We start from the raw sequence: 27,528 nt of genomic DNA on the forward strand, positions 1-27,528 counted from the left end.
ACTAATTTATTGAGCACTTACTACGTGCTAGGTACAGCACCAAGCCCTTTACAAGCATTAATCTCTGATCTTAAAAATGGAATTATCATTGCCATTTTACAGAGAAGTAGAATTTGAGGATGGAGGGTGTTAAATGACTCGCCAAAGATCACTCAGGAGGGTGACAGCTAGGATTAGCCTGTTGCTCTCCAGCCGCTCAGTAGCAGGGATTTTACCAACCTCATTACGAGACGCTGGCTGGTGACAGAGCTGGTTCATAAACCTTTTTGCTCGATCCAGGTAAACTCAGTTTCAGCAAAAGGGCTGTGCCGCGCCTGCGCACTAGCGACAGGGGCGGGGAGGTCAACCCGAGGGCGAGAATGCGGTGGTGCCAAAGTAGGCGTGTCTACTTCCCCAACACCCGCTGTCTCCACGGTGCACGTCTGTCCCAAGGTTGGCCTTCCGACTTGAGTGACGGCATCTCTTAGCCAATCATCGCAGAACTCAGCCTGTTGCCAGGGTGAAGCGGCGCCCTCCTCCCCGTCAGATGTGGATTTGCAGGCGGGTGGGACCGGAAGTGACGCTTCAGGGGATTGCTGTGCTCTGGGAGTGTTGACATTTTCGTCAGTCCGACTGACTGCGGCCAAGTTGGAAGCCTGGAAGGGAGGCGCTTTTAAAATCACCGTGCGCGGGGCAGGCCACGCTGTCCTGTCACAATACTCCTGTCTGCGAGTCAGAGCCTCGGGGAGAGAAGTAAAGAGCAGGACAGGGCCAACGAGAAGAAAGGCAAGGAACAAGGGTGCCGACTTTGACTGAAATCTGAGACGGAGGGCACGGAAGGGCGAGCGCTGGCCTCTGATTGGCACGTGGGCGTCATCGAAGACCCACGCAGCTGCTTTGATTGGTTGGTGCCCGTAATTGTTGTGGTGGCGGCGAAGATTTTGCCCACGTACTTCCGAGAGAGAGGCGGGGGTTGTGCCCTGGCGCGCGTGCGCAGCGTCCCGGGGCCCCACCCGGTAGTTCAAGAACCTGCGAGGGGGCGGGGCGAAGAGGTGCTTGTTTTGGTTCTGTTTCCTCTGAAGCAGAAGGCCGGAACGAGCGTAGCAATCAACTTGCTGGACTTGAAGAGAAGGCGACGACAAATTCGTCGCGGTACCTTCAGCTTGGACTTCACATCCGGGTTCTCCCGCCGCGTGACCCGCGCGCCGCCGACGGTTCGCAAACCGGTGCCTCGATCTCTTTATCCGGGTCCCGCCGATCCCGTCGTGCTTCGCGCACCCCAGTAGCCCCCTCATCCGGGTTCTCTCCCGGCGTGCCCCGCGCCGGGTTTGCTGGGGGGTACTCGGCGGTGCCGCCATGACTATTCTCCCCAAAAAGAAACCGCCGCCTCCCGACTCTGACCCCGCTAACGAGCCGTCGCCGCCCGTGCCGCTGCCCCCGGCGCCGCGCCGCGGCGGGGCTGTGGGCGTGGGCGGCGGCGGCACGGGCGTGGGCGGTGGCGACCGCGACCGTGAGTCGGGCGTTGTAGGGGCCCGTACCCGGGCCTCGCCACCGCCTCAGGGCCCGCTACCGGGGCCACCGGGTGCGCTTCACCGCTGGGCGCTGGCCGTGCCGCCAGGCGCTGTGGCAGGCCCCCGGCCACAGCAGGCCTCTCCTCCTCCTTGCGGGGGCCCTGGCGGTCCCGGCGGCGGTCCCGGTGACGCGCTGGGTGCAGCGGCGGCAGGTGTGGGCGCGGCGGGCGTGGTGGTGGGTGTGGGCGGTGGTGTAGGCGTGGGCAGCTGCTGCTCTGGGCCTGGTCACAGCAAGCGGCGGCGTCAAGCCCCCGGGGTTGGCGCGGTTGGCGGGGGCAGCCCTGAGCGTGAGGAGGTCGGCGCGGGTTACAACAGTGAGGACGAGTATGAAGCAGCTGCAGCACGCATCGAGGCCATGGACCCTGCCACCGTCGAGCAGGTATGGGCTGGGGATGACAGGTGAGTGAGTATGGTCGATGGGATCCCCAGACTGGGTAGGGACCCCAGGAAGGTTGTTTGAGATCAGGGCAAGGGACCTATGTCTTTTTCCTGAGCTTGGCATTCTTTTCTCTGGTGGTAGGGATATGAGAGGCCCTCTTCCTCTCCTCCGGGACTTGGGGTTAGAGGCCCCAGATAAGTTGGAGGACCTAAAGATGGGATCTGTGGTCACTTCTAGGACCCCTAGTTGTCATTCCAGGCCGTGGAACCTCATCATGTAGGGCCAGTAGGTGGCAACTCCCCAGGAGACTCAGGCAGGATGGAATGCCTCCTCAGAAGGGAGTCTCATGACTCTCCAAGGAACCTTGGTCTGTGTTCACTCGTTTTAAGATTTTTTTTTCTGTGGGATAAGAGTCTAAGATTCCCCCTCCAGGGAACACGAGTAAGGTGGAGACCTCAGAGATGTCTGAGTGTCCCCAAGATACCTAAACCTTTTCAGGGGTTTGAGACACTATATAGGACAAACTGCCCCCCCCTTCTCCTTTTCAGGGTAACGCAGCACAGGACCACTCATCACTGGGGTCTGAGACCTCCTCAAGGGTCCTAAGCCTGCCTTCAAGGGCCTGAGACTCCCTCTTCTAGAATCATGGGCCTAACACACACATATACATCTCCTTTAGAGAGGGATTTTCTGAGCTTTCCTCCGAGAATATAAGATTTCTTTCAGGGAGATAAGATTCCCTTCATTTTGGGGACAAGGACCAAAATCAACACCCAGGGACCAGAAAGTCTACTAGGGCACATGAGACTCGTCCCCTTTCTAAGTGACAAGGGTCTGTGCTTTCTCTCAGTGGTCTCAGACTTCTTGGGGGCAAGAGTGAATCTCTGTCCAGGAGCTTAAGCTTCTTTTAAGGGGTAGACCTTCGGTTTCCCCCCTGCGCTGAGCCTTTCTTCAAGAAAATGAGACTCATTGTTTTGGATACTGGAGCCTAAGATCCCCCTGCTTATGGACTGGGGCTTTTGGAGACTGGGTCTGAAGCCTCTTCAGGAGACTGATATCCCCCATAGGTCCCAGGCAAGGTGAGGTCTTTAGGGTACCTTTCTCCTCAAGAACTGGTCTGAGTGTTCTTGGGGATCTGAGACCCCCACACAAAGGGGTTTGAGGTCCTTCTACCTGAATTATGAAGGACTGAAACACATCTTGGGGACATAACAGCAGTCTCTTCCCTTTAACAGGGATAGGAACACACACGCACGCGCCTGAGCTTCTTGTCAGGACATGAGATCCCTGCCTTGGGAACTTGAGCCTGAGACCACTCTTCAGGGGACATGGGCAGCATGGAGTCCCAGAGGTGGAATCTGAGGCCTCTCCATGGATCTAAGCCTGCCTTTAAGGGCTTGAGACGCGGGATGCCAAGGACACTTGAACTTTCCCTCAAGGACAAGAGGCCCATACATACCCCAGTGACTGGTGTGTCTCTAGAGATGAGGTCTGAGCTTCCCCATCAAGGAACATAAGTCACCCCTCAGGAACAGGGAAACTCCCCCGACCAGAATGGAGGCCTGAGACCCTTCCTTTGGGGCATGGATACAGAGTCCCTCGAGAATAGTGTCCTGAGCCTCCCCTCAAGAGTTAGAACTTTCTCTCAGGTGCGTGAGACACTTCTCCCACCTTAGGACCTGAGACCTGAGGCTGCCCTGAGAGTACTGATTGTCACCTCACTTCAGATAATACTCCAGTCATAGGGTCTTCTTAGAGACATAAGATTTCCTGCCTTGGGGACTTGAGCCTAAGACCACCCTCCATTTGTGAACTAAGTCCTGAGAACTGCCCACTCCCCTTGGGGACATGGGTAAAATGGGATTCTAAGGAAAAGAGTCTGAGCGTCTTCCCAGGGGCCTAAGCTTCCTCTTAGGGACAAGAGACCTTTCACCTTAGGGAAGGGCCTGTACCCCACCCCCTACCTTGGTTATGAAGCTCTCCATTTCCCCCCAACCAGGCAGTCCTTTCTCACCAGGAGAGGGACATGAGGTCTTCCCCAGTGTGGCCTGAGGCCTCCTCCGTTGGACAGAAAGACTTGGGTGCTCTTCATGGTCATAAGAACCCCTCACCTGAGCCCCCCAGGCCAGAAAAGTCCCCCTACTTTCTATGAGAAGGTTGTCAGGTGCTGGGGACGTGAGGACTGAGGCCTCTCCCCGAGAACTAGGAGATGTTTTCAGCCTCTCTGACCCAGCTCCACTTGCTTCTCAATTCCAGGATCAGGGAAATATTCTGAGCTTCCTGAATTGCTTTCAACAAGCTTTTTTCTTCCAGAGACAGGGAGGGGTTTGGAATATCCCCACTCCAGGGAAGTTCTTCACCTATATTCCTCTCCCCCTTGGCTCAAGTAAATCTTGCTGTACTTCACAGGGGTCAGGGCCTTGAGTCCCCTGTCCGCGTTCCCTTTCCACCCTTACCACTTCCCCAGGCAGGATAAATCATCTGGACCCCACAGGGTCAGGACTAGGAGTTGTTTCTTCTCTCCCTGGTTGGGGTAAAGTCTGCCTCTCTTCCTTCACAGAAAGAGGGAGTGATACATCCCTGGTCCCAGGGACAGAGAGGAAGAAAGTTGTGTATTGCAATGGTGACCCTTTGCATCTCCTAGGCTGGGAGTTCCTTCCTTGTCCCCATAAGAACATCCAACTAAAGCTCTGCGGTTGCACAATACCTTCCCTTCCCAATGACAGAGGAGAGGCTTCCTGTCCTCCCACTTCCTGGGACAAAAGGAGGAAGAAGATGCTTCTCCCTGCCTTACCTGGTCCAACTTGGGACCTTCTGGGAATGAGAAGGGGAGAGATTCTTCCTGCCGCCCCAGTCTTGGTCCTGAACTGTCACTAGGGGCATTTGTAGCCTGGAGGACAATTAGATCCCTTGTCCTCTTAGATCCCTTGTTGAAAGGGGAGTTGTTGAAGGGAGCCCAGGTGGTGAATCTGGTCCTTATTCTGACTACTCAGACTTCCTGTCTGTCTCAATGTTGTGACTGCACCTCTACTGCCTTCAAGAGTCCTTTTGGCACCCGGGGCCCCGTGCTAAGGAGGTGGGGATGTCAGGGGTTCCCTTTCCTGGGCATGGCTGCCTTGCTGAGAGTCTACCATAGGAAAAGAATGGCTTAAAAGCATCCTGAGTTTGAGGAGCCCACAGGACATTTTGAGAAGGGGACATGCTCGCTGAGGTGGTGTGAGAAGCTAGACCTGGCACTGTCGCCCGGATGCCTGGGTTTGCACTCTCTCTGCTGGGGCTTTGCTGGATGAACCAGAATAGTTTTGCCTGTGCTCTCTGGGCCTCAGTTTCCTCCTTGGTCAGGTAAGGAGCTGTTGAGGTGTCAGTTAGCTTTGGGATTTTAGGGAACTCACACCAAAGCCCTCTGGACCTGAAGTTGACAAAGAATGGTGGATCTTTTGAGGAAGAACTGAGTTCCTCCCCCTCTCTCCCTTCCCAGCCATCTAAGCTTTGTGGGCAGGACAAGCAGCCTGCTCAGCGTGAGGCTCAGGGTTGGTGGACAGTGATTTTTGTGGCCAGGTGTGCTGTGGTGAATAAGCTTGGGGGTTACCTGTCAGTGGGCCTGTTGGGTGGTGTGGAGGTAGGGGTCTGTGTGGAAAGAGTTTGGGCTTTGGAGCTGGGCAGGTCTGAGTTCAAACCCCAGGGTCTCCTGCTTGGCTGCTTTATGGCTTTAGCAAACTCTCAGCCGCCTTTTTTGCAAAAAGTCCATCCTTGTCCAGGGTTATTGAGTGTGAATACCTGAGCTGGCCCAGGTCACACCTTGGCTGATTCTTCTCTTGTGGTTTCCTCAAGATATCTGGGTTCTTCCTAGGAGCCTTTGTAACGAACTGATCTTTGTTAGCAGAGACCCTTCATTTGGCATCCAGCAACCTGCCGCTTCCTCTCCTTAGGAGGCAGAGTGGTATAGCAGGAAGTGGTCCCTGGCAAGGCGGTCTGGGTTTGAGTCCTGTATGTTTGGGCAGTTCCCTTTTTCTGGGCCTTGGTTTCTCCATCCATAAAATGGGTAGTGGTGAGGAGGGAGGTTGGACTCACTGCTCTGAAGCTAGTCGTAATCTCTTTAATTCCCTGCTCCTCACTCCCCCAACCCACTGTGAAAATTTTGAGTGGGGCCCTTTGGCTTTTGGGGATGTGCTATGAAGTTTCAAGCAGTGTTCAGCTTCCTTCTCCCTGGCCAATGCTATAGGCCCTTGGGTTTTTTTTTATTTTAACAGCTTTATTGAGATATAATTCACACACCATACAAATTCACCAATTTAAAGTGTACAATTCAGTGGCTTTTAGTGTATTTACATGTTATGCATCTATCACCATGACCAATCAATTTTAGAATATTTTCATCACCTCAGAAAGAAACCCTGCGGCAGCATCATGCCCCAGGTCCCTCATCCCCTCCCAGCCCCTGGCAACCACTAATCTGCTTTTTGTCTTGATTGATTTGTCTGTTCTGCATGTTTCAAGTAAGTGTAATCAGACAATATGCGGTTCCTTGTGACTCGCTCCTTTCACTTAGTGTAATCTTTTCAAGGCTCATCCATGTCGTAGTATGCATCAGTACCTCATTTCTTTTTGTTGCAGAATAATAGAATCTCCTTTTTTTAATCCCCCCAATCTCAGTGGCCTGGCAATAGGTTTGGGGCCTTGCTTGTTTCCCATTCTTCGCCCTGGAGAGCTTGCGTTGGTCCTTAGAGAGCAGTGCGTCTGTCTGTTTCTCATTAGATGGCTTGCCTATGTTTTGCCCATGGAGCTGAGCCAGTGTTCCTGGGTGTTTTTGAGGAGAAAGGGGTGGTCTTGGCATGAGGCTTGCTGAGACAGAGCTGTGAAGCCCAGAATACTAAACACCTCTTGGCCAAGGTCTCTAGGAAGACATCTGTCCACGAGCTGCCACTGCTGCTGCCATCTTCCCCTGCCCCCTCCCCCTTTCAGTGGCAGCTCATTCATCCATAGGCTCATTCAGTCAGTAGCTTCCCAGGCTGGGAGGGGGAATTCCAAGCCCCTGCTGCCTTAATTCTAACCCTCATCTGGAGGAATGTTAGAGAGGTGGATCCGTGGGATGGGAGCCGTGCCACATTGCCTCACAGTTCACACCAGGGACTAATACAAGGAGGTTGTATTAGTTTCTCGTGGCTGCTGTGACAAATTACCACAAATTGGGTGGATTAAAACAACAGAAATTTATTCTCTCACAGTTCTGGAGGCCAGAAGTACAAAATCAGTTTCATTGGGCCACAATCAAGGTATTGGCAGGACCTCACTCCCTCCAGAGGCTCTAGAGGAGAATCTAGTCCTCTTCCAGCTTCTGGTCGCTGCCGGTATTCCTTGGTTTGTGACCACGTTACTCCAGCCTCTGCCTGACTTCACATCGTCTTCTCCTCTGTGTATGTGTAGTCTCCTCTTCTGTCTGTGTTGAATCTTGCTCTGCCATTCTAGGGACACTTGTGACTGCGTTTCGGTCCCACTTGGATATGCCAAGATAATCTTCCCATCTGAAGATCCATAATTTAATCACACCTGCAAAGACCCTCCTTCCTTACGAAGTGACATTTACAGGTTCCAGGGATTAGGGCCTGATATCTTTGGATGGTCATTATTCAGCCTACTGCAGGGGCGTTCTTGTTTCCCTTCCAGGAAGGGGAAGAGAAGATTAAGTGCTTTCCTACTAGGCAAAATCCTGTAATATTTGAGTTTGCTCAAGATTTCTGTTATTGGGAGGCTTGTTATCCCATTTCACAGAGTGGAAAACGGTGGCTCAGAGCACTTCATCACATGGCTAATAAGTCGCGGGGCTGGATTGAAATCTAAGTCAGTTGGGTCTCACAGCTTGCTTCAATGTCTCTTGGGCCTTTGAACCAGTAGGTTGCAGAGTCTTGCACCTGGGATCCCCTGGTGTTAGAAAGCTTTGCCCAGCCCCTTTGTGGAAGCTCAGAGATGTGGAGGGACTTGCCCACAGGCTCAGCAGTGGGCTTGCAAGATTCAGGGTGTGGACTTGTCAGGCTAGGGCATTGATGTAGCTTAAACTTATCTATGGCTTGGCCAGCCCCCACCCCTCACTCCCACCAGTCCTTCCTTCCCGGGCCATTTTCCTAAATAACTCCCAGGTTGGTACTTTCTTGGAGGTTTCCATCCAGCTAGGGGAAGGAGGAGACTGCTAGGAGCTCCTGGAACTCTCTAAACTCTTTCTGGAACCCAGGACCATGATTTCTCTGTTTTTGTTTTGTTTTTCTTTTTTTTGGCGAGGAAGATTGGCCCTGAACTAATATTGATGCCAGTCCTCCTCTATTTTGTATGTGGGATACTGCCACAGCATGGCTTAATGAGCAGTGTGTAGGTTCGCACCTGAGATCCAAACCCATGAACCTCAGGCCACCAAAGTGGAACATGCAAATTTAACCACTGTGCCACCAGGCTAGCCCCATGACTTCCCTGTTTTCTCTCTCCAAAGGGAAAGAGGGAAGGGGTTTCAGCCAGAGCCCAAGCTCTTTTCTTTTCTTTTCTTTTCTTTTCTTTTTGCTGAGGAAGATTAGCCTTGAGCTAACATCTGCTACCAGTCGTCTTTTTTGCTTGAGGAATGTTAGCCCTGAGCTAACATTTGTGCCAGTCTTCCTCCACTTTATATGTGGGTCGCTGCCACAGCATGGCTGACAAGTGGTATAGGTCCGTGCCCGGGATCCAAACTGGTGAACCTGGGCCGTGAAAGTAGAGCATACCAAACTTAACCACTACACCACAGGGCTGGCCCCAGAGCCCAAGCTCTTAAGGCTGCTGGTACCAGAGCCAGTGGACGGCTGGTGGTCTGGCCTCCAGATCCAGGCCTAGATGCCAGTGTGGCTGCCCCAGGACCAAAGCCCTGCTTGGGCAAGGGGTGTGCTGAGGCCTCCTTCATTTTTAGGGACAAACCAGGATTTTCCCAGGATGGGCTGTCAGGTATATCTCCATGCTGTGGCTCATGAGGCCTTCCCTGTTACCTTTACACTGGGTTTGCTGGTGCCCAAGCCCTAGCTCCTTTCTGCTTTTTGTAAAACGAGGATAATGCTTCCTGCCACCTGGACTGTGGTAAGGACAATTAAATGAGGTCACCTTCTGCATCTGGCACCTGGCATGGGGCAGGCATTCAGCTAATATGAGTTTATCTTTCTTCCTGGCCCCTGCCCTGCTTACCTGCCTAGTCCTCCCCAGGATTTTAGCTCTGCTGAATTCATTGCTGGGCCTCTGGCATCCCTGGTGCTTTGTGCAGGAGTGACTTCTTATCCAACTAACAAGCATTTCTGGAGGTCTTGGCGTTTTAGTCCTTTGCTCAAGTGGCATCTCCTCTCAGGTGCCAGCCTTAATGACTAGTCAGGTCCCTTTCCTCTTGGTGTTTCACAGCACCCCTGTGTTCACCTCTTTCACAGCCCTGCTCACACTTTGTGTGATCATTGCCTGTTTCCCTGGCCCTCTAGCAGTTTGTGAGCTTATCAAGGTTAGAGACCAAGTCTGACTGATTTCTCTGTCCTCATTGCCAGCCCAGGGTCTGACTTAGTAGCTGCCTGGTAAACCTTTATTGGATGAATAAGTAAGAGCTCCTCTCATCCTCTTTGATTTCCTTTCCCCTCTCGATCTTCCTTCCCCGGCTACATCCGGGAGCAGGAGGTTTCTGTGTGCCCTCTTTTTTAGAACTTCTTTCTGTTCAGTGTGGGGCTATAGTCATAAGTTGCAGCTTCCCTGCTAGAGACCCCTGGCTAGGGCAGACGCCCTGGTGCTAAGAGATGGCTGACCCTGCAGGGCAGGGATGGCTTTGGGGGAACTGGCCAGAGTGTGCTAGTTCGCAGCCTCTGGGGCAGGAGGGGCACCTGGACTGCTGGAATGTTGTGCACAAACAAGAGGCTTTGTGCTGCCCATGGAAGCCCATTAAGGGCTTCCAGGTGCCTTTGTCATCTCTGGGAAGCCAGCCACACCTTCCTGGGGTGTGGGCCTTGATGGTGGGGCTGCTGGGTATTCCCCTGTCACCCCCTCTTCATCCCCTCCCGTCCAGCCGCTCGTCTGGGACTTTCTGAGGGCCTCTAAGTTGTACGTCATCTCTGTACTGGACTTGCCCCCTCTTCTGTGACTGTGACCACCTCACCAGTGTATGGTACCTTATTTACAAAGTCTTCTCAGGTCCTGAAGCTCCTCTACGCCTCTTGACAGCTCTGTCAGATAGATCACATGTACCCCATTTGACGGGAAACTGAGGCTTGGAGAGTTCAGGTAGCTTACCTAAAATCACGAAGCAAGTGAGTGACAGAGCAGAGATTGGAACCCAGAGCTTTTGGCCTCCAAACCTTGTGTTTCCTACTTTCCCAGGAATTCCTCTCACTTGAGCTGGGGGAAAATGGCCTGCAGAGAGATGATCCCCTCTGTCTGGTCGGCATTAGCTCGGATCCCATAAATCCTTGGGCAGGGTGGTGTCCCCAAGGGGCAGGCTTGGAATTTCTGGTCCCTAGTCCTGATGTTAGATCAAACTGGCTGCTTCTGGTGACCAGCAGAGGGCGCGAGGGGCCTGGGAAAGGTCTTCTGTTTCTGATTTGTTTTGTTTTCAAATGGAAAATATATTTTAAGTGACTTGTGGACATTATTTTTTTGACTAGACTTTATTTTTTAGAGCAGTTTTTGATTCACAGCAAAATTGAGTAGAAGGTACAGGGAATTCCCATATACCCCTGCCCCGACACATGCGTAGCCTCCTGTATTATCAAAGTCCCCACCAGAGTGTTACATTTGTTACAATCAGTGAACCTCCATGGATACATCAGAATCACCCAAAGTCCATAGTTTACATTAGGGTTCACTCTTGGTGTACATTCTGTGGGTGTGTACAAATGTATAACAACATGTACCCATCGTCATAGTATCACACAGTAGTTTCACTGCCCTAAAAATCCTGTGTTCCACCTGTTTATCTCTCAATTATTTTTTTTTTATTTTTGTGAAGAAGATTAGCCCTGAGCTAACATCTGCTACCAATTCTCCTCTTTTTGCTGAGGAAGACTGGCCCTGAGCTAACATCCATGCCCATCTTCCTCTACTTTCTATGTGGGACGCCTACCACAGCATGGCTTGGCAAGCGGTGCGTAGGTCCACACCCAAGATCCGAACTGGCGAACCCCAGGCCACTGAAGCAGAACATGTGAACTTAACCACTGTGGCCCTGGGCTGTCCCCTCTCCATTATTTTTTGAAAGAACATCTGAAAATGCACATTTGTACAGGTTTACTTAACTCAAACCTTCGGGGCCAGACGTGCTTTGGAATTTAGAGGAATCTCAGAATTTATAAAAGTCATCTGGGGTGTATACTGTGTATTATGTAACACTCCTGGTGGGGTCTTTGGTAGCACCTCATAATTGAATACCTGAATGTTTCTGCGTGGAAATGTATGAATATGCACTGCCAAGTGGGATAAATAGGTTCCTGTCAGCTCAGGTCAGGTTATAATGCCAAATGAGTTAGATAAAGACGTTTAGCTTTCAAAACTTTCTGAGTTTTGGAATTTTGGACAAAGGATTATATATCTCTTATACAGAAGGAGGTGAAGTAAAATCATCTGTACTATCAACACTGGGGGATGATATTTTGTTGTATAGCCTTCCCAACTTTGTGTGCATGTGTGTTTCTGTACGTACGCATATACATATATGTTAAACGTGTTCAATCACAAGTGAGATCATACTTTGCATATATTTTGCCTTATACAATTTATTTTGGAATTCCCTAGCTATATGTAGGGCTGGGGATCTAGGCTGTTGCCAGTCACTCCCTCCTCAACATCTCTCCTACCCCAAGAAGCTAGGTGAAATTCCTTGAGGTAAAGCCAGGTTCTCCCCCACCCAGGTACTCGCCAGGTCTGGGCCTCTGGCTGCCTAGGGGAAGGCCCAGCATTGCATTCCCAGCATGGTCAGCGGGGGTCAGAATGCAGATGGGACCTCTGCCCTCAGGGCAGCTGGAGCCCCTCTGGTAGCAAGTCGTCTGCTCACACCATGACTGATTCCCTAGAAGAAAGCATCTCCTCCTGCTCTACATGCACAGAATGGTTAAGCAGGGCTGAGAACTTGACCCTGCTCAGTGTCCTCTCAGCCAGTCAGCTGGGCCCCTCAGGAGCTCGAGGACAGGGCCCTGGGGAGGGGGTACAGGCTTTTCCTGTTGCTGACCCCCACCTCTTCCCTCCAGCAGGAGCACTGGTTTGAAAAAGCCCTGCGAGACAAGAAGGGCTTCATCATCAAGCAGATGAAGGAGGACGGCGCCTGTCTCTTCCGGGCTGTCGGTGAGTCTCTGCCTCAGCCTTCAAGGGCCTAGGGCTGCCCCTGAGCTGTGTCCCAGTCGTCAGGAGTAAGCCCTGAGACAGCGCTGGAGGCAGAGTTACCTGGTCTTTTAGGAACTCCAGGCCCCAGCCTCAAGTTACCATCTGGCCTCTAGCCCTCGGTCATGAGGCAGTGTGGTGGTGTGAGAGTAATAATAACAGCCATAATAGTGCTAAAGAAAATAATGTTACTTAGGGACAGATCACTCAGGCACTACAGGAAACCCTTTTTAATTCTCCCCTGAGCTAGGTAAGCGTAGGAACTCTTGCTTCCATTTGTCAGATTAGAAAAGCAGCTCAGAGACTGGGGAGTGACTTGCCCAGGGTCCGATAGTACATGATAGAGTCGGGAGTCGGAGTCTGGGTTAGGTTAGTCTGAGGCCCATGCTCAACCACAGCACACTGCTGTCACCCTGGAATCATAGAAATTCTTTTAAACTTACACAAAAGTAGAGAGAATAGCGAACCCTTGTGTGTACCCATCATTCATCTTCAAAATAATCATCACCACATGGCCAGCCTTGTTTCGTCACTACCCTGCCTACTCTTTTTCACTCTCCTGAAACGAGTTTTTTTTAGCAAAACCCCAACATTGGATCATTTCATTTGTAAATTTTTCTGTACATTTCTCTGATAGATAAGGACTCTTTCTCTCTCTCTGCTTTTTTTTTTAACATAACCAAAATGCCATTGTTGTACCTAACAAAATTAATGATTCCTTAATACCATCTATTGAGTCTGCGCTAGATCCTTGAGGCCCCTCTGGCTCTGAATCTGTGACCCAACAAGCAATAGTGAGGTCCTGTGCTAGTGTCCAGGGGAAGCTGGGAGTGTGGTCTGATCTTCCCTTTGGGGCTCTGATATCTACTAAGGAAAAGTGCCCTCAGTTAGGATCTTTGAGCTAGGTGTCAGAAGCCTCAAGTTCTAGTTCGGGCCCTGACCCATAACTTCCATTTTCCCATCTGTGAAATGGTGTTGATTCTGACGAGCTCCTTGAATCCCTTCTGGGTCTGCTATTCCCTTAGTCTGTGGGTACCCCTGGTGTCTACTGGGGGCCTGGACTGACTCAGACTCTACTTCTGCTGTGGCGCTGATTCTTGGTGTGACCTTGGGCAAGCAGCTCTTCTGTCCTGAGCCTGTTTCCTCATCTGTAACAGGAGGCTAAAAGACTCAGTGTTGTAATAGTTAAATGAGATTACTTCAGTAAATCCCTTTAGTTCCTGACACATAGTAGGCCCTCGTGGAGCAATAGCATTGGTAAAGCCTGAATGCTGTTCTCCGTGGTGCCTCAGAGCCACAAACGTTTGTTGAATGGGTGAAAGAAAGTTAGGTGGGGTGAACAGTTGCCTCTTCATTCTACCAAGCAGAAGAGGCTCAGGCATGGACTCTTCTGGGCTGGGGAAAATCCCAGCCCTCCTACTCCTGTGGCTCAAGTCTGTGTTCTCCCTGGAACATTTCCTAGAGAAAGAGCTGGATTTTGGGGGCATCTTGGACCAAGGGAAGGCAAAGAAAGAATAGATGGGGGCCTGTTAGGTGCTAGGCCCTGTGCTGAGACTTCAGGCTGGATGTGAGGTAAGCAGGGCTGCTGGCGGAGTGAGGGTCAGAGAATGCAGTGGAGCACTGGGGTCTTGGGCAGTCTTTGAAGCAAACCTTGGGGCTAGTGAGGACTTGGCTTGTGTAGTAACCCATATGAAGAGCAATATTTGCATGTGGGTCCATCTAGTTGTTCTCTCCAGATACCCTCTGACCCTTCGCTCCCCGTTGGGGCTTCCAGAAAGGGGCCTGAGCTTACAGGAAGAGCTATCCATGGCAGGTTGAAGGCCTTTCCCTATCAGCACTATGGCTGCCCATTTCCCCTGACTGGGCTGCCTTTGGCTTTTCTCTGTAAAACCTGAGAAGCTCCATGGTCTCTCCCCAGAAGTACATGGCCCCTTGGTCTCTAGGCCTCATCTGGAGGTTTCCCTGGGGCAGAGTGCACAAGACATGTGCCTAGGAAGGGGCCTTTGTCCTTAGGCTTTCTGCTGTTTCTCTGCTTCCAGCCTATCTTGGACAGGGACAGGTGGTAGTCTCCCTAGGCTCTAGTGAGAAGGCCTTCAGGTTCTAACTTCCTGCCACACATTGAATAGTGAAAGGAGCACATAACTGAGGGTTGGAATTGTAGGGGGGCATTGCAGACCTAGAGGCCACTCCGTTGTTCCTCGACCCCTGACTGTTTGCTAGGTATTCACCTCGGTGCTTCAGGTTCGTCTGCAAAATTGAGACATGAGAATATTGAGGCTTGGGAAAGGGAAATGATATGCTCAGGGTTATTAGTGGCAGAGCTGGCATGGGGACCCAGAGGTGTCTAAAGGACACATTCTTCCTATGACCCTGGGAAAGCCCTAGTTTCTTAGCTGTTGACTAGTTGGGTGATGTCAGCTGTATTCCTTGACCTCTCTGGCCCTCACTTCCTCTAACTAGGAGCCTCTGGCCCTCTACTGTTGGGAATCCTGAGGCAGGTGGCTTCCTACCCTCTGAGGTCTGGACGTCCTGGTTGTGAACCAGTACCCACTGCTTGTGCCCAAATCTCTCCCACTATGCCCTATTGGGGACTCAAGAGTATCAGCGAAGGTTTGGGTGGAGTGGAAGTGGGAACCTGAGTCCCAGAGGTATCCTGTGGTCCGCCCTGCCTCTGCTATGCTCAGATAACCTCCTCCTGGAAACGTGAGTCTGCATCTCTTCTCCCTCCCTCTCCCCATATGGTTTTGACTCAGCAAAAACCTTTGGCCCTGGCTCTGGCCTCTGTGGGCAAAGTGGAGGCCACATGTGTTTGTGTCTGCATGGGCCATGGGGAAGCAGCTGGGGCTGTGCATATTACAGCAGTGGGTCCAGAAACATTAGCTAGGTCCACTCTGCTGGGCCTTTTGGTCTTGGAACACGGACCATCAGCATCAGAGGGATGGATCTTAGATCAATTTTGACTGTTTTATAAATGGGGAAACTGAGGCCTCAAGAGAAAGCCAGGAGCCTCTTATCTAAATGACACAGCCAGTGTCAGAACATCGGTGTTTGAGGTTGAGCCAGGCCAGAAGGGGAAGATTCCCATGGGCCACCATGTACACAAAGTTCCATTGGCCTCTCTGCCCTGCCTCCTTCAGTTTTCCCATCTTTGCCTCAGGAATCCTTGAGGCATCTCAGAGACTAGGCTATCAAGGGGGCCAAGTCCTGCTGTCTCCCCTCACTGAGTATGTGCCAGTTGGGGTAGTTGGGGCCACGGGCCATGTGTGCACCGCAGCTGCTTGATAGGTGAGGCCTTTTTCCTGGCTCATCTCCTCAGTGGGGCCAGGAGGGAAGTGGGGAACGGACCAGGTCCCTCTCCTCCTGCTGCTGTGTGTACACACATTTGTGTGGTTTGTTTTTAGATTCCCTGCAGACGCCAAGCTTCCTTTTCTGTCTGCAGCAGAACTTGCTGTGGCTCTTCCAGCAGGCAGACAGGCAGCAGCCTGGTTGAGAGGCAGTTCCCAGGTGCCTCTAAAACAAATGGTAGGGCTCTGTACTTAAACTCCTTTAGATAGCCCAGCCTCTCCTATCTTGCTTATTCACACAATTCCTCGGCAAATAGTACATTTTGGGGAACCTGAGGAGGAAGGATTTTACAGAGGTTCGGGGGACCTTCCCCCAGGTAGCAGGGGAGAGGGAGGTCGGAGCAAGTCTGTTAGAACTATTAGCTGTTCTCCCCTCCCACCCACTCCTGGTGAAGGCTAGGAAGGAGGTGGCAGGGTCCTCAATTTGTACTGCCTCGAATCTTGTCCAGCCTTCAGTCTTTCCTGGTTGGCAGTAAGGGCATCTACTTGTTGAATGTAGTAGTTCTCTGTAGTTATGAGGGTCGTTGTGTGAGTATTTGACCTCACGGAACATCTTTGGCAGGATCTGCTAACTGTGTGCCTGTGCACATGTGCATTTCTGTGTTAGTGTCTCTGTATGCTCAGAGAAAGGATAGAAGTGGGGTGTGGGGAGGTAAGCTTCATGCTGAGCTCTGTGGCCCTAGTGAGGGATACAGCCCCTGATATCTGTAATCGCTGCCCATTCCTAGGCCTTTCCTGGGTTCCAACTGATTTCTTCTTGTGCTGGTAGGGAAACTGAGGCAGACAGGATCAGGCCTGCCCCCGGGGAGTCAGGTGGCTAAGGTCATAGCTGGGTTGGCGATGGTGGTAATGTCACCTGCGGCATCCATGCTTAAAGTCACCAGTTACTCCTTGAGATCCTGGCCTCACCTTCACCCTCCCTAATGTGTGACCTTGGGCCAGCTGTGCTGCATTTCTGTACCTTTAGTATCCCTCCTGTGTAAAGTAGGGTTTTTTTAAGTGAGGATGGAATGAGTTGGAATGTGAAAAGGCCTTGGTGGAACCAATTGTAGCATTGTACTGAGGATTTCCGAGCCCTGTTTGGATTGGGGACAGAGGTGAGGTAGTGGGGGACTCCCTTCCAGCTGGACTCTGGGAGGGGAGAGCAGGTGCAGATTGCCCACAAGTGCAGCGTCAGCAAGAGGAGGAGTTTCAGTTTCTATCAAAACAAGTTCTCTGAATTCCCCTACCTCGGCAGGTCCATTGGGCCCTTTTCCCCACCTCAGCCCCCACCGGGAAGTCCAGCCCAGCCCCTAGTCCCATGTGCCAACCTTCTGGGAGGAGGAGGGCTTTCTGGAGGACAGAGGTGGGGCTAGCAAAGTCAGACAAGCACTTCCTCAGTGAGGACTTCCTCTGTTCTTAGCCCTGCGCTGGACGTTTTTCCCACTTGTCATTGAAAAGATCCTTCTACTCTCCCTCGTTGGGGAGGTACTATTGCTCTCTTTCCTTGGTTCAGAGGTGTGCATTTTCTTCCATATCAGTGATCCCCAAACTAGAATACTTCTTAGAATCAGTGAGGTGAGTCCCCCCTGCAAAAGTTGTGACATGTACCATAACCACCTATCAGTGCGTCTTAGAATCAAGGAGAAAAGGTGATATTTTATGTTTTACAGATAAGTAGAGAAGATCATACCTTGCCCACACTTAAGGACTGTGTTTTATGAAGCCTGTATTATTGATTTTGATGTTAATTTGGTTGCTAAAGATTTGAACTACGGGCACAGAAGGTAGGCCTGTGGACCTTTGGATTCGGTAAAGGTAGATAGCCAGTCCTCCCTACACAAGGAGGGACAGCCTAGACTCTGAGTTTGGGGCTTTCCTCTGGCTGAGGAAGTGCAGCAGAAATGAGGAAGGGTAGCTAGCTATCTGAAGGAGTCATCGTCCTCCTCATGACAGACGGAGCCCCGTTTCTTGAACACCTAGTATGCATCAGGTGTTTGGTAAACCACCACCTCTAGTCTTGACAGCCCCCTGTGAGAGGAAGAAGAGTTACTCTCCCCACTTTATGGATGAGGACGTTGCGGCCCAGAGAGGTTAAAGGGCTTGTCGATTCCACACAGCTAGGAGGCAGCAGAGCCTTTCTGCCAGGCGGAGGGATCAATGGCAGGGAAATGGATAGGGTTCTCCCCCAGCTCCCTTCGTTGTCCCACAGTCTCCCCTCTTTCCCCCATTTTCTTGCATCCGGCGTCTAGCTCCAGGTAGATCTATCTCTCAGGCCTGGAATGCCAATTGACCCTTCCCTAGGAACATCTCAGCCACCTCCCTCAGCTTGGCAGGCCAACCCCTATTTAACCTCTTCGCTCCCATCTCAGTTCCTGTTTACTGCAGCTGCTAACAGCACTGCCTCCTCGGCACCCCGAGCTCATTTTACAGAAATAGCTCCTCAAGCAGCTCCGGCAGCCACAGCGGGCTCTGTGGTCCTGGCTTCTAAGAAAGACAGCAGCAGGGGGCCCCCAGCCTGTGCGCAGGGCATGTGACTTGCTGGAAGTGCCACTGGGGGGGTGGGGAAGAGTGTGGCCACAGAACCCACATCCTTGTTTACATCGGTGAAGGGGCTACCCCTTCCCGCCTTCACAACCCCCCCTCCCCCTCAGGTCTCTGCACCTCCAAGAGGACGTGAGACAGGCATGGGCCCCGTTTTCTCTCTCAGAGCAGCCTTTTTCTCCTTATCTCACAGAACCCTCCAGGGAGGGAAGGGGAGGGCAGCGAAGGCGTTCTTCTGGCGATTCTTCACAGAGGTAGACTGGCTGTCATGGAAGAACTCTGCGGTGTTCCCTACGGGACCTGACCCTGCCCCAGTGCCCCAGGGAGATCCCATCAGAGCAACGGTCCTCCGGGGAGACAAAGGGAAATTCCCTCTTCGTCTTAGCCAGTGGACATCAGGCGTGCCTCGTCTTCAAGCCCACTTAAATTTCCTAGGGAGAAGACTCCCTGGCTCCCCCAGCCTATCCATCCACTCAGCAAACTGCTCCCGATTTCCTGCACTGTATCAGGTCCTGAGCTGGGAGTGGCCTTGGGTGTGAACTACCCTCTGCGGGAGCCCAGTGTGTCAGGCAAATGAAGTCTGTACACACCTTTGATGAATCTGGTGATAGAGGTGCCCCAGAGGGTGGGGAGGGTGGGTAACTGTATTAAAGAACACATTGGTGTTTGACAAGTAGGCAGCCAAGGAGGACGGAGAGAACGTCCTGAAAAAAGGGAATGGCATGTGTGAAGATCCTCAAGCAAGGCAGAGGGAGCTGGGTCTTATTTTGACCAAAACCCCATGACGCCTGGACTGTTTGGGCCACGGGCTGCCCTTCGTGAATTAAGCTTAAGTTAGGTGCAAGTGTGTCTTCTCTCTTACTAGACTATGTGCTGCTTGCGGGCAGGGGCAGGATTTTACTCTGTCACCTTCACAGTGCCCCACATTCAGGCCGCAGTACAGGGAAGGGGACTCTGATTTACTGAGTGGCTGCTTTGTCCCAAGCCAGTCACTTTACACTCATTATCTCAGTCCCACAAAAGGCTGCCAGGGAGTTATCTAGCTTGTTCCCATTTTACGTGTGAGGCATATGAGGATCAGAACAGTTGGGTCACTTGCCTCTGGTCATTTAGCTCACTAGTACCTGACAGAACCGGGCTTAGAGCCCAGTTGTTTTTCTTTTTCTTTTCTCTTTCCTTTTTTTTTTCTTTTTTTTTTTCCCACCTAGAAAGGCCATGCTGACTCCTAGGAGTCAGGAAAACTGAATTCTGGAGTTTGAATCTATTACACACTGACTTTCTCTGTGACCTTGGTCAAGCCATAAACTCTCCCTGAGCCTCAGTTTCCTCATGTGAAGAGTAAAGGGGGGGATGTGGAATTGATGGTGCTTGAGGCCACTTATGGGACTTTAAATGTTTGTTGACTTGCCTGAGTGGCCGGGTAAGCCCTAGACAAAGTCATCTGCCCAAGAGGCCTGTGGTTGTGTCCCTCTCACCTGTACTCGCTTGTTCTTAAAGACTATCCCTGCCTTCCTCTTTTTCCATGATCCCATTCTACCCCACAAGGCCAAGAACTCGCCAGGCCTTGGGGTAGGAAAGGGAGTTTCCCTGGCCCCCAGCCCTCCACTCTCAAGGCTGTTCTGTGACTCTTAACTTTTCTCTGGTGGCAGCTCTGACCCCAGCCTCTCCTTTCTTCTGTCCCCACAGCTGACCAGGTGTATGGAGACCAGGACATGCATGAGGTTGTGCGAAAGCACTGCATGGACTATCTGGTGAGACCTCGCAGAGGCCTTGGGGTGGGGGCAGAGTAGGAGGATTTCCTCCCCACACAGACCTTGACCCTCTGATCTATTCTACAGATGAAGAATGCTGACTACTTCTCCAACTATGTCACAGAAGACTTCACCACCTACATCAACCGGAAGCGGAAAAACAATTGCCATGGCAACCACATTGAGATGCAGGCCATGGCAGAGATGTACAACCGGCCTGTGGAGGTGTACCAGTACAGCACAGGTACTTCTGTGGTGGGTAGGTCAGCGACTGATTGCACTTGGTCTAAGCTCGCCCTACATCTCCCACTGTGGATACTCCCTCCTTCTCTCTCTCTGCAGAACCCATCAACACATTCCATGGGATCCATCAAAACGAGGATGAACCCATCCGTGTCAGCTATCATCGGAATATCCACTACAATTCAGTGGTGAATCCCAACAAGGCCACCATTGGTGTGGGGTTGGGCCTGCCATCATTCAAACCAGGGGTAAGCGGGTCACCGTGCCCAGGATAGCTACTGGATATAGAGGCCAAAAACCTTTCTTGGGGTCTCAGTTCTGCCCCTAGCCCACAGAAACATCCTGTCCGCTCTCTGAGTTGGTCCTGAGGTCACACCTCTGTAAAATTAGGGAGTTACCCAAGGTGATCTGTCAGGGCTCATTCTGTGGTCTCCGTTTGTCTGTCTGATCTGGCTCCACCCATCTTTTCTGCCTGTTGAGGGTTGGCATTTTGGGATATGGAATCACATTTGGGAGCTGTAAGCCAGGGCTTGTTCTGGGTGTCTTGGCACTCTCGTGGATCCTCCTCTGAAACTCAGCAGTTATAGACAGCTGTGGTCACAGAGACTTGGAGTGCAGGCCTGGCCCCACCACTTACTGACTATGGGATCTAGAGCAGATTATACAAGTAATCTGGGCTGGCAGAAAGCACCTAGCACTGAGCCTGGTGCCTATTAGGTGCTCAGAAGGTGGCAGTAGATTTTCCCAGCACACACTGACAAATTCTCATTATCTCTCTCATAAACAGTCATCTGCTGGGGATTTTGATATCTTGTATTCAGGTTTCACTTCCTACAAACAGAAAGTGCCCCTGCCTCATTTTAGGAAACACACACCCTAACACCAACACACCCTCCAACATAGGATTTTTGTTTTGTTTTTTAAATAAACTTTTAATTTTAGAACAGTTCTAGATTTACAGAATTATTGTGATTAGAGAATTCCCATATACTGCACTCTGATTAACATATTAAAATAGTACATTTGTCGCAATTAATGAACCAATATTGATATATTAACTAAAGATCATGCTTTATACAAATTACCTCAGTTTTTCCCTAATGATCTTACCTGTTCCAGGATTCCATGCAGGATACCATATTACGTTTAGTTGTCATGTCTCCCTGGCTCCTCTTGGCTGTGACAGTTTCTCCGAATTTCCTTGTTTTTGCTTTTGATCTGTTTACAGATTCTATAGTTTTACCTTTTCTAGAGTGTCATATAATTGGAATCATACAGTACATAGTTTTTTCGGAGTGTTTATATTTTTCACATAACACCATACACTTAAGATTCATCCATGACTTTTTGTGGTTTGAGCTGTCGTTTCTTTTTCCTGTTTTTAAAATTGTAAATGCCTTGTTTTTTTATTTATAGACTTGATTGTTTAGAATAGTTTTAGATTTACAGAAAAATTGAGAAGATACAGAGTTCCCATATATCCTCCTCCCTCTTGCACACAGTTTCGCTATTAACATAGCAGATGACTGTGTAACATTCGTTACAATATATGAGCCAATGTTGATACTTTTTTTTTTTTTTGAGGAAGATTAGCCCTGAGCTAACATCCGTGCCCATCTTCCTCTACTTTATATGTGGGACGCGTACCACAGCATGGCGTGCCAAGTGGTGCCATGTCCATACCCGGCATCTGAACCAGCGAACCCCGGGCCGCTGAGAAGCAGAACGTGGGAACTTAACCGCTGCGCGCCAGGCCGGCCCCTCGATACATTATTACTAACTGAAGTCATTATGTCTCTTTAGGCTCCCTTTTCTCACACTTTCATGTTTTTGATAACCTTGACAGTTTTGAGGAGTACTGGTCAAGCATATCGTAGGATGTTTCATTTCTGGAATTTGTCTGATATTTTTCTCATCATTAGACTGGAGTTATGGGTTTTAGGGAGCAAGATCACATTGGTAAAGTGCCATTCTCATCACATCATTTCAACAGTATGTACTGTGAACATGGTTTATGATTGTTGATGTTGACTTTGATCATCTGGCAAAAGTAGTGTTTGTTGGGTTTCCTCCACTATAAAATTACTCTTTACCCCAACCCCTTTTCCATACTGTACTATTTGGAAGGAAGTCATTATGTACAGCCCACACTTAAGAAGTAGGGGTTATGCTTCATCTCTTGAGGGCAGAGTATCTACATAAATTATTTGGAATTATTCTACAAGGGAGATTTGTCTTTTGTTCCCCATTTATTAATTTATTCAGTCATTTATATTAATATAGACTCACAGGTATTTATTTTCCACTTTTATATTTTGGGTTGTAATCCAATATTGTTTTTATTCTGATGCTCCAGTTGTTCCAGTTTTGACTATTGGCCGCTCTCTTAGTTGGTTCCTGCATCTCTGTGACATATTCCCATCATTGTGGTGGTGGTTTGTAAAAAAATTTGTTTTGTTTGTTTTGATTACTTCCCTACTTTCTGGCACTACAAGATGCTCCAGGCTCATCTTGTATACTTCTTGCCCCGGTTCTAAAACCAGCCATTTCTCCAGGGAGTCCTGGTTCCTTTTATTGAAGAATGGTATTAGAAACCAAGATCTAGGTGCTGAGTGTGCTCCTTGATGCTGGGGTGCCCTTGCTTCTAGGTCCTTTGAGCTGACAGAGCAAGGAGATATATATGTGTATAGTAATATGTGTGTATACTAATCGGTGTGTATACACATATCTAGAAACATTTCTATATGTAACCATCTGTATACACAGGAAGCTACAGTTCTTACTGATATCTCCGACTGATAGGGACCTCTGTTTTAATTTGCAGTTCTCTAATGACAGATCTTTTCATGTGCTTATTTGCCATCTGTATATCATCTTTGGTGAAATTGTATGTTTAGATTTTTTTGCCCATTTGTTAAATTGGCTTGTTCTAACATAGAGTTTTAAATACTTTTTGGACTGTTACCCGTAGGTAAAAAATTACATTTTACATCATTGCTTAGTGCGCACACACATTGGTGTGTAGTGTGCCTATGTGCATTAAAATAATGTTGAGTTTCATTGAACAATACTTAGTCCCTGGTATACGCTGTGATATTTTTTATTTCATTTTTTAAAATTCTGTTGTATCACACAGCCTGACAAAGAGCACTCCCATACAGTGTCCCACAGCTCAGCATCCCACACCATGCTGATACTGTCCTCTCATCCCTTAAATGCCCAAATGCTCCCTCTGCCCTGCACACACACAGCTAACTAACTTCTCAGGTGAAGTTTTCTCCTTGTCCCATCTGGGCATAGATGAGGAAGGCCTCAGCATTATGAAACTGAGTCATCGCTGGGTGAGGCCTCTTTAAATTCTGGCCTAGGCTGAAGGGTACCTGACTGCCCCAGACTTAATATTTCAGTTGAGGCATCTTGGGGTTGGGAGCAGGGCTTCTGAGTGTAGAAGGTTGGAATGACAGGTCCCACAAACCAGGCCTGCCTTCCGCTAGTCCCTGATGAATAGGCAGCCTGCCCACAGAGGTGCTTAGTAAGAGTACCTGCGTTCCTTCCTGTCTCCTCTCTTCTGGGCCTGTGAGACTACATCCCTGAGCCAGTTCTGGCTCTTGACCGAGTTCAGAGTATCACCCCACATGCCTCTTCCTTCTCCCCCTGCTTGCAGTTTGCAGAGCAGTCCCTGATGAAGAATGCCATAAAAACATCAGAGGAGTCATGGATTGAACAGCAGATGCTGGAAGACAAGAAGCGGGCCACAGACTGGGAGGCCACAAATGAGGCTATTGAGGAGCAGGTGGCTCGAGAATCCTACCTGCAGTGGCTGCGGGATCAGGAGAAACAGGCCCGCCAGGTCCGCGGCCCCAGCCAGGTTGGTCCTGGGCTCTGTCACTGGCCTGGCCAAGAACCCATTACTTAGCAGGCTCTCTCCCCAAATAGGCAGAAAAAAATTAAGCGGTTTTGACATCTGGCAGAGAAGGAAGCTCTCAGCCCCATCTCTACCTCATCTTGGCCTTAGTCTTGGCGTTATGCCTTAGAACTCTCAACATTGGTGCAGAACAAGCTCTTAAGGAGTGTGAGGGAAGGGAGGTGGTGACATGTGGGATTGATGAGACAAACTTTTGTTGAACGTCCTCGTGTGCCAGGCCCTGTGCTGAGGATGTAAAATCAGGTCTGGCCTGCACCACCCTCAATGATCCCCTGTCTGTTGAGGGAGACAGACACATCAGTGGGGTCCTTGCCCCTGGCTGGGAGACGAGTGGAGATGGGGGCTCTGGTCAGTCTTTGCACATGAATGTTGAATTTTTAGGGCAGGGAGGGGGCAGGGAAGATGGGCATTTGAGGAATCACAAGGAGTTTAGAGTGGTTATAGATTTTGGCAAGAGCTGAGTAATGGTTCAACAAATATTTATTGCAGGTCTGTGCCAGGCACTGTTCTCAGTGTATGGGGGTACATTGGTGAGCTGGGCAGGCCCAGATCCCTGTCCTTGTGATGCTTACATTTTTGCAGAGTGGAACAAAATAAACAATGAACACAATGAATAAATTAGTTGAGAGGTAGTATGGATGAAAACAGTAGAGCAAGGTAAAGGGGATGAGTAGGGCTGCGCGGGGCTGGGAGTTCACAGTATTAGATAACGTGGTCAGGGTAGGCCTCAGAGCAGGTGAGATTTGAGCAAAAGCTTGCAGAAGGTGAGGGAGTTAGCTAACTGCATGCGCGAGGGAAGGCAGAGGGCCAGCTAGAGCAAAGGCCCTGAGGTAGCACATACCTGGTGTGATTCAGGAGCAGCTCGGAGGTCAGTGTGACTGAACAGAATGTTGTAGTAGATGAAGTCAGAGGTGGTGGGGGCAAGATTGGGGAGTGGCTTATGGGCCTTGGTGAGGACTTTGGCTTTTACTCTGAATGACGCAGAAGCCATGGGAGGGTTGTGAGCAGAGGAAGGACTGGATCTGACTTAGGATTTAACAGGGTCTCCCTGACTACTGAGTGCAGAATGGAGTCTAGGGGGCAGGAGTGGAAGCTGGACACCAGCAAGGAGGTGGCTACTACAGTAGTCTTGGTGACTGAGGACAGTGCTGGCAAGGGAGGGGCTGTGAAGGGAATAGATTGTGGATCTGTTTCGAAGGCGGAGCTAACAGGTTTCCTGTCAGATTGGCTTTAATGGTATGAGGCAGGGTTAAGGAGCTTACCTTCGTCCTGTGGTACGTTGTGTGACCAGGAATGATGGTGGCCTACGCAGAGGCTGTATCCTAGCTGGGACTCCGGGAGGGAGTGAGCCCTCAGGGATTTGGGCAGAGGAGGGTCACAACTGGTGTTGGTCCTTACTTCCTCCTCCTCCCACACCACAGCCCCGGAAAGCCAGCGCCACCTGCAGTTCTGCCACAGCAGCAGCCTCCAGTGGCTTGGAGGAGTGGACCAGCCGGTCCCCACGGCAGCGGAGTTCAGCCTCATCACCTGAGCACCCTGAGCTGCATGCCGAGCTGGGCATCAAGCCCCCTTCCCCAAGCACTGTCTTAGCTCTTGCCAAACCTCCTTCGCCCTGTGCACCAGGTCAGTGACTTACTGATAGGGAGTATGCAAGGGTTAGGAGGCACTGCCTAGTTCCTGGGCCTTGCCTCTGACTGTCCATCTGCCCCAGGTACAAGCAGCCAGTTCTCAGCAGGGGCCGACCGGGCTACTTCCCCCCTCGTGTCCCTGTACCCTGCTCTGGAGTGCCGAGCCCTCATTCAGCAGATGTCCCCCTCCGCCTTTGGTAAGCCTCCTCTGTCTAGGGGCCAGGGGCCAGCTGGGAGTTGGGGAGAGATGGAAGAAGCGGCAAGTCCTGAGAGGGGGATTCTGGAGCCTTTGGCTATCTCCCCAAGAAAAGGGAATTTTTCAGGCCCAAGGGATCTGTCCCTGAGGGGATCTGAGTGGGGTTTCGTAGGCCTGGAGGAGCCTTCTCCTTAGAGGAGTGAGAGGGGCCAAGGATCAGTGACGGGCGAGGAGAATACAGGCTGAGCGTGCTTCATCATCCTTTTTCCTTCCTCTTGCCCAGCAGGTTTGAACGACTGGGATGACGATGAGATCCTCGCATCGGTGCTGGCCGTGTCCCAACAGGAATACCTAGACAGTATGAAGAAAAACAAAGTGCACAGAGACCCACCCCCAGACAAGAGCTGATGGAGACCCAGAGACTGGAGACCGCCTCCCAACCCTCACCGCTCCTGCCCTCTGGTGCCACCCCACCTTCTGTGGCTTTCTTCCCTTTTGCCTTCTTCCTTCTTCCCTCTCTCCTTTCTTTTTCCTCCTCCCCACTTCCCTCTGGCTGGCCCACCCCTGCACCTCCTCTCATTGCTGCCACCACCACCATCACCTGTCTCTTCGCCAGCTGACGTGCCCTGTTGCCCCCTGCACAGCACCATCCCTGCATTCCACAGGGGACTCGGGCAAGGGTGCCGAAGGTAGGCGAGAGGCACACAAAGACAAACTACCTGGCAGCCAGGCAGCCCCGAGGAGAGAGATTCAGACAGAGGAAAGTCTCCCTGCCCCTTCTTCCTTCCAAGATCAGATAAACTTGTTACCCTACCTCCACAGGGAGGTGGGAGGAAGAAGTGGGAAATTCCCCTTCCCAGTACCCCAAGAATGTCTGAGCCTTCAATGTTGGATTTTTTCTTTATTAAAGTGTACTTTTATCTTATAAAATCAACCAATCAAAAATGATGTAGACAACAGCATTGGCTCTATGAAGGCGGCATCTTTCTGGTTTGGGGGCAGGCAGGCCATGTGGCACAGAGGGGCCACAAAGATGGGGTTTCTATCTCTGGCCTCTAGCTCTGTGGAGGTGGGCAGGGTCTGGAGTGTGAGCCGGGGTGGGAGGCAGGGGTGGCAGGTGTCACGTGGGCTTTGGACAATGAAACTCTGACCTTGCTGCATTCCTTTTGCTTCCACCACCACCAGTCTCTGGAATCTCGGGGTGGGGGGCACCTTTGAGGATCATGGCCGCCACCCAGGATTTGAGTGTGGGGAGTGGGAGCTGCCTCAGCAGATGGGGCACCCGTGCCCTGCAGGTGTTGACAAGATCCGCCATCTGTATTGTCCTTGGCACAATAAAACCAAATGTCAGTTTCCCCTGAGCACCTCTGTTCTGTGTGGGGCAGGGGGTTGGGGGTGCCTCTGGGCAGAGGTGGTGATGACGTAGGACTTGGCTTGACCTCTGAGGGCCACATGCTCTCCGGTAGGGTCTGTGGGGTCCCAGAGTTTGTTCATATTTGATTCACTGCTTACTAAACCACCTTCTGGTCCTGTTACCACCAAGAAAGCTTCGTCTTTGCCTGCTGCCCCTGCCTCAGTACTGGCACAGGATGTAGCCTGCCCACCTCATTTCCTGGGGTGTGTAATAGGAGCAGAGGAC

The 27,528-nt window shown here is 50.9% G+C and overlaps 1 protein-coding gene across 4 annotated transcripts; it reads left to right on the forward strand.

The window, feature by feature from the left end:
• Positions 1-561: 561 nt before the first annotated feature.
• OTUD5 (OTU deubiquitinase 5) lies at positions 562-27,244 on the forward strand. Of its 4 annotated transcripts, XM_070502950.1 has the most exons (10): positions 564-883; positions 1,065-1,929; positions 12,150-12,243; positions 19,833-19,897; positions 19,985-20,141; positions 20,240-20,388; positions 23,805-24,008; positions 25,487-25,688; positions 25,777-25,890; positions 26,176-27,244. In XM_070502950.1, the coding sequence occupies exons 2-10, from the start codon at positions 1,336-1,338 to the stop codon at positions 26,295-26,297; spliced, it is 1,701 nt and encodes a 566-aa protein (XP_070359051.1). In that variant the 5' UTR covers positions 564-883; positions 1,065-1,335; the 3' UTR covers positions 26,298-27,244. The 4 variants fall into 4 exon arrangements, with proteins under 4 accessions (XP_070359050.1, XP_070359053.1, XP_070359051.1 ...); XM_070502949.1 differs by having other exon boundaries at positions 562-1,929; positions 26,173-27,244; XM_070502952.1 differs by having other exon boundaries at positions 562-1,929; positions 12,153-12,243.
• Positions 27,245-27,528: the final 284 nt, after the last annotated feature.

Source organism: Equus asinus, chromosome X, assembly GCF_041296235.1.
Source record: "Equus asinus isolate D_3611 breed Donkey chromosome X, EquAss-T2T_v2, whole genome shotgun sequence".
NCBI classification, from domain to species: domain Eukaryota; kingdom Metazoa; phylum Chordata; class Mammalia; order Perissodactyla; family Equidae; genus Equus; species Equus asinus.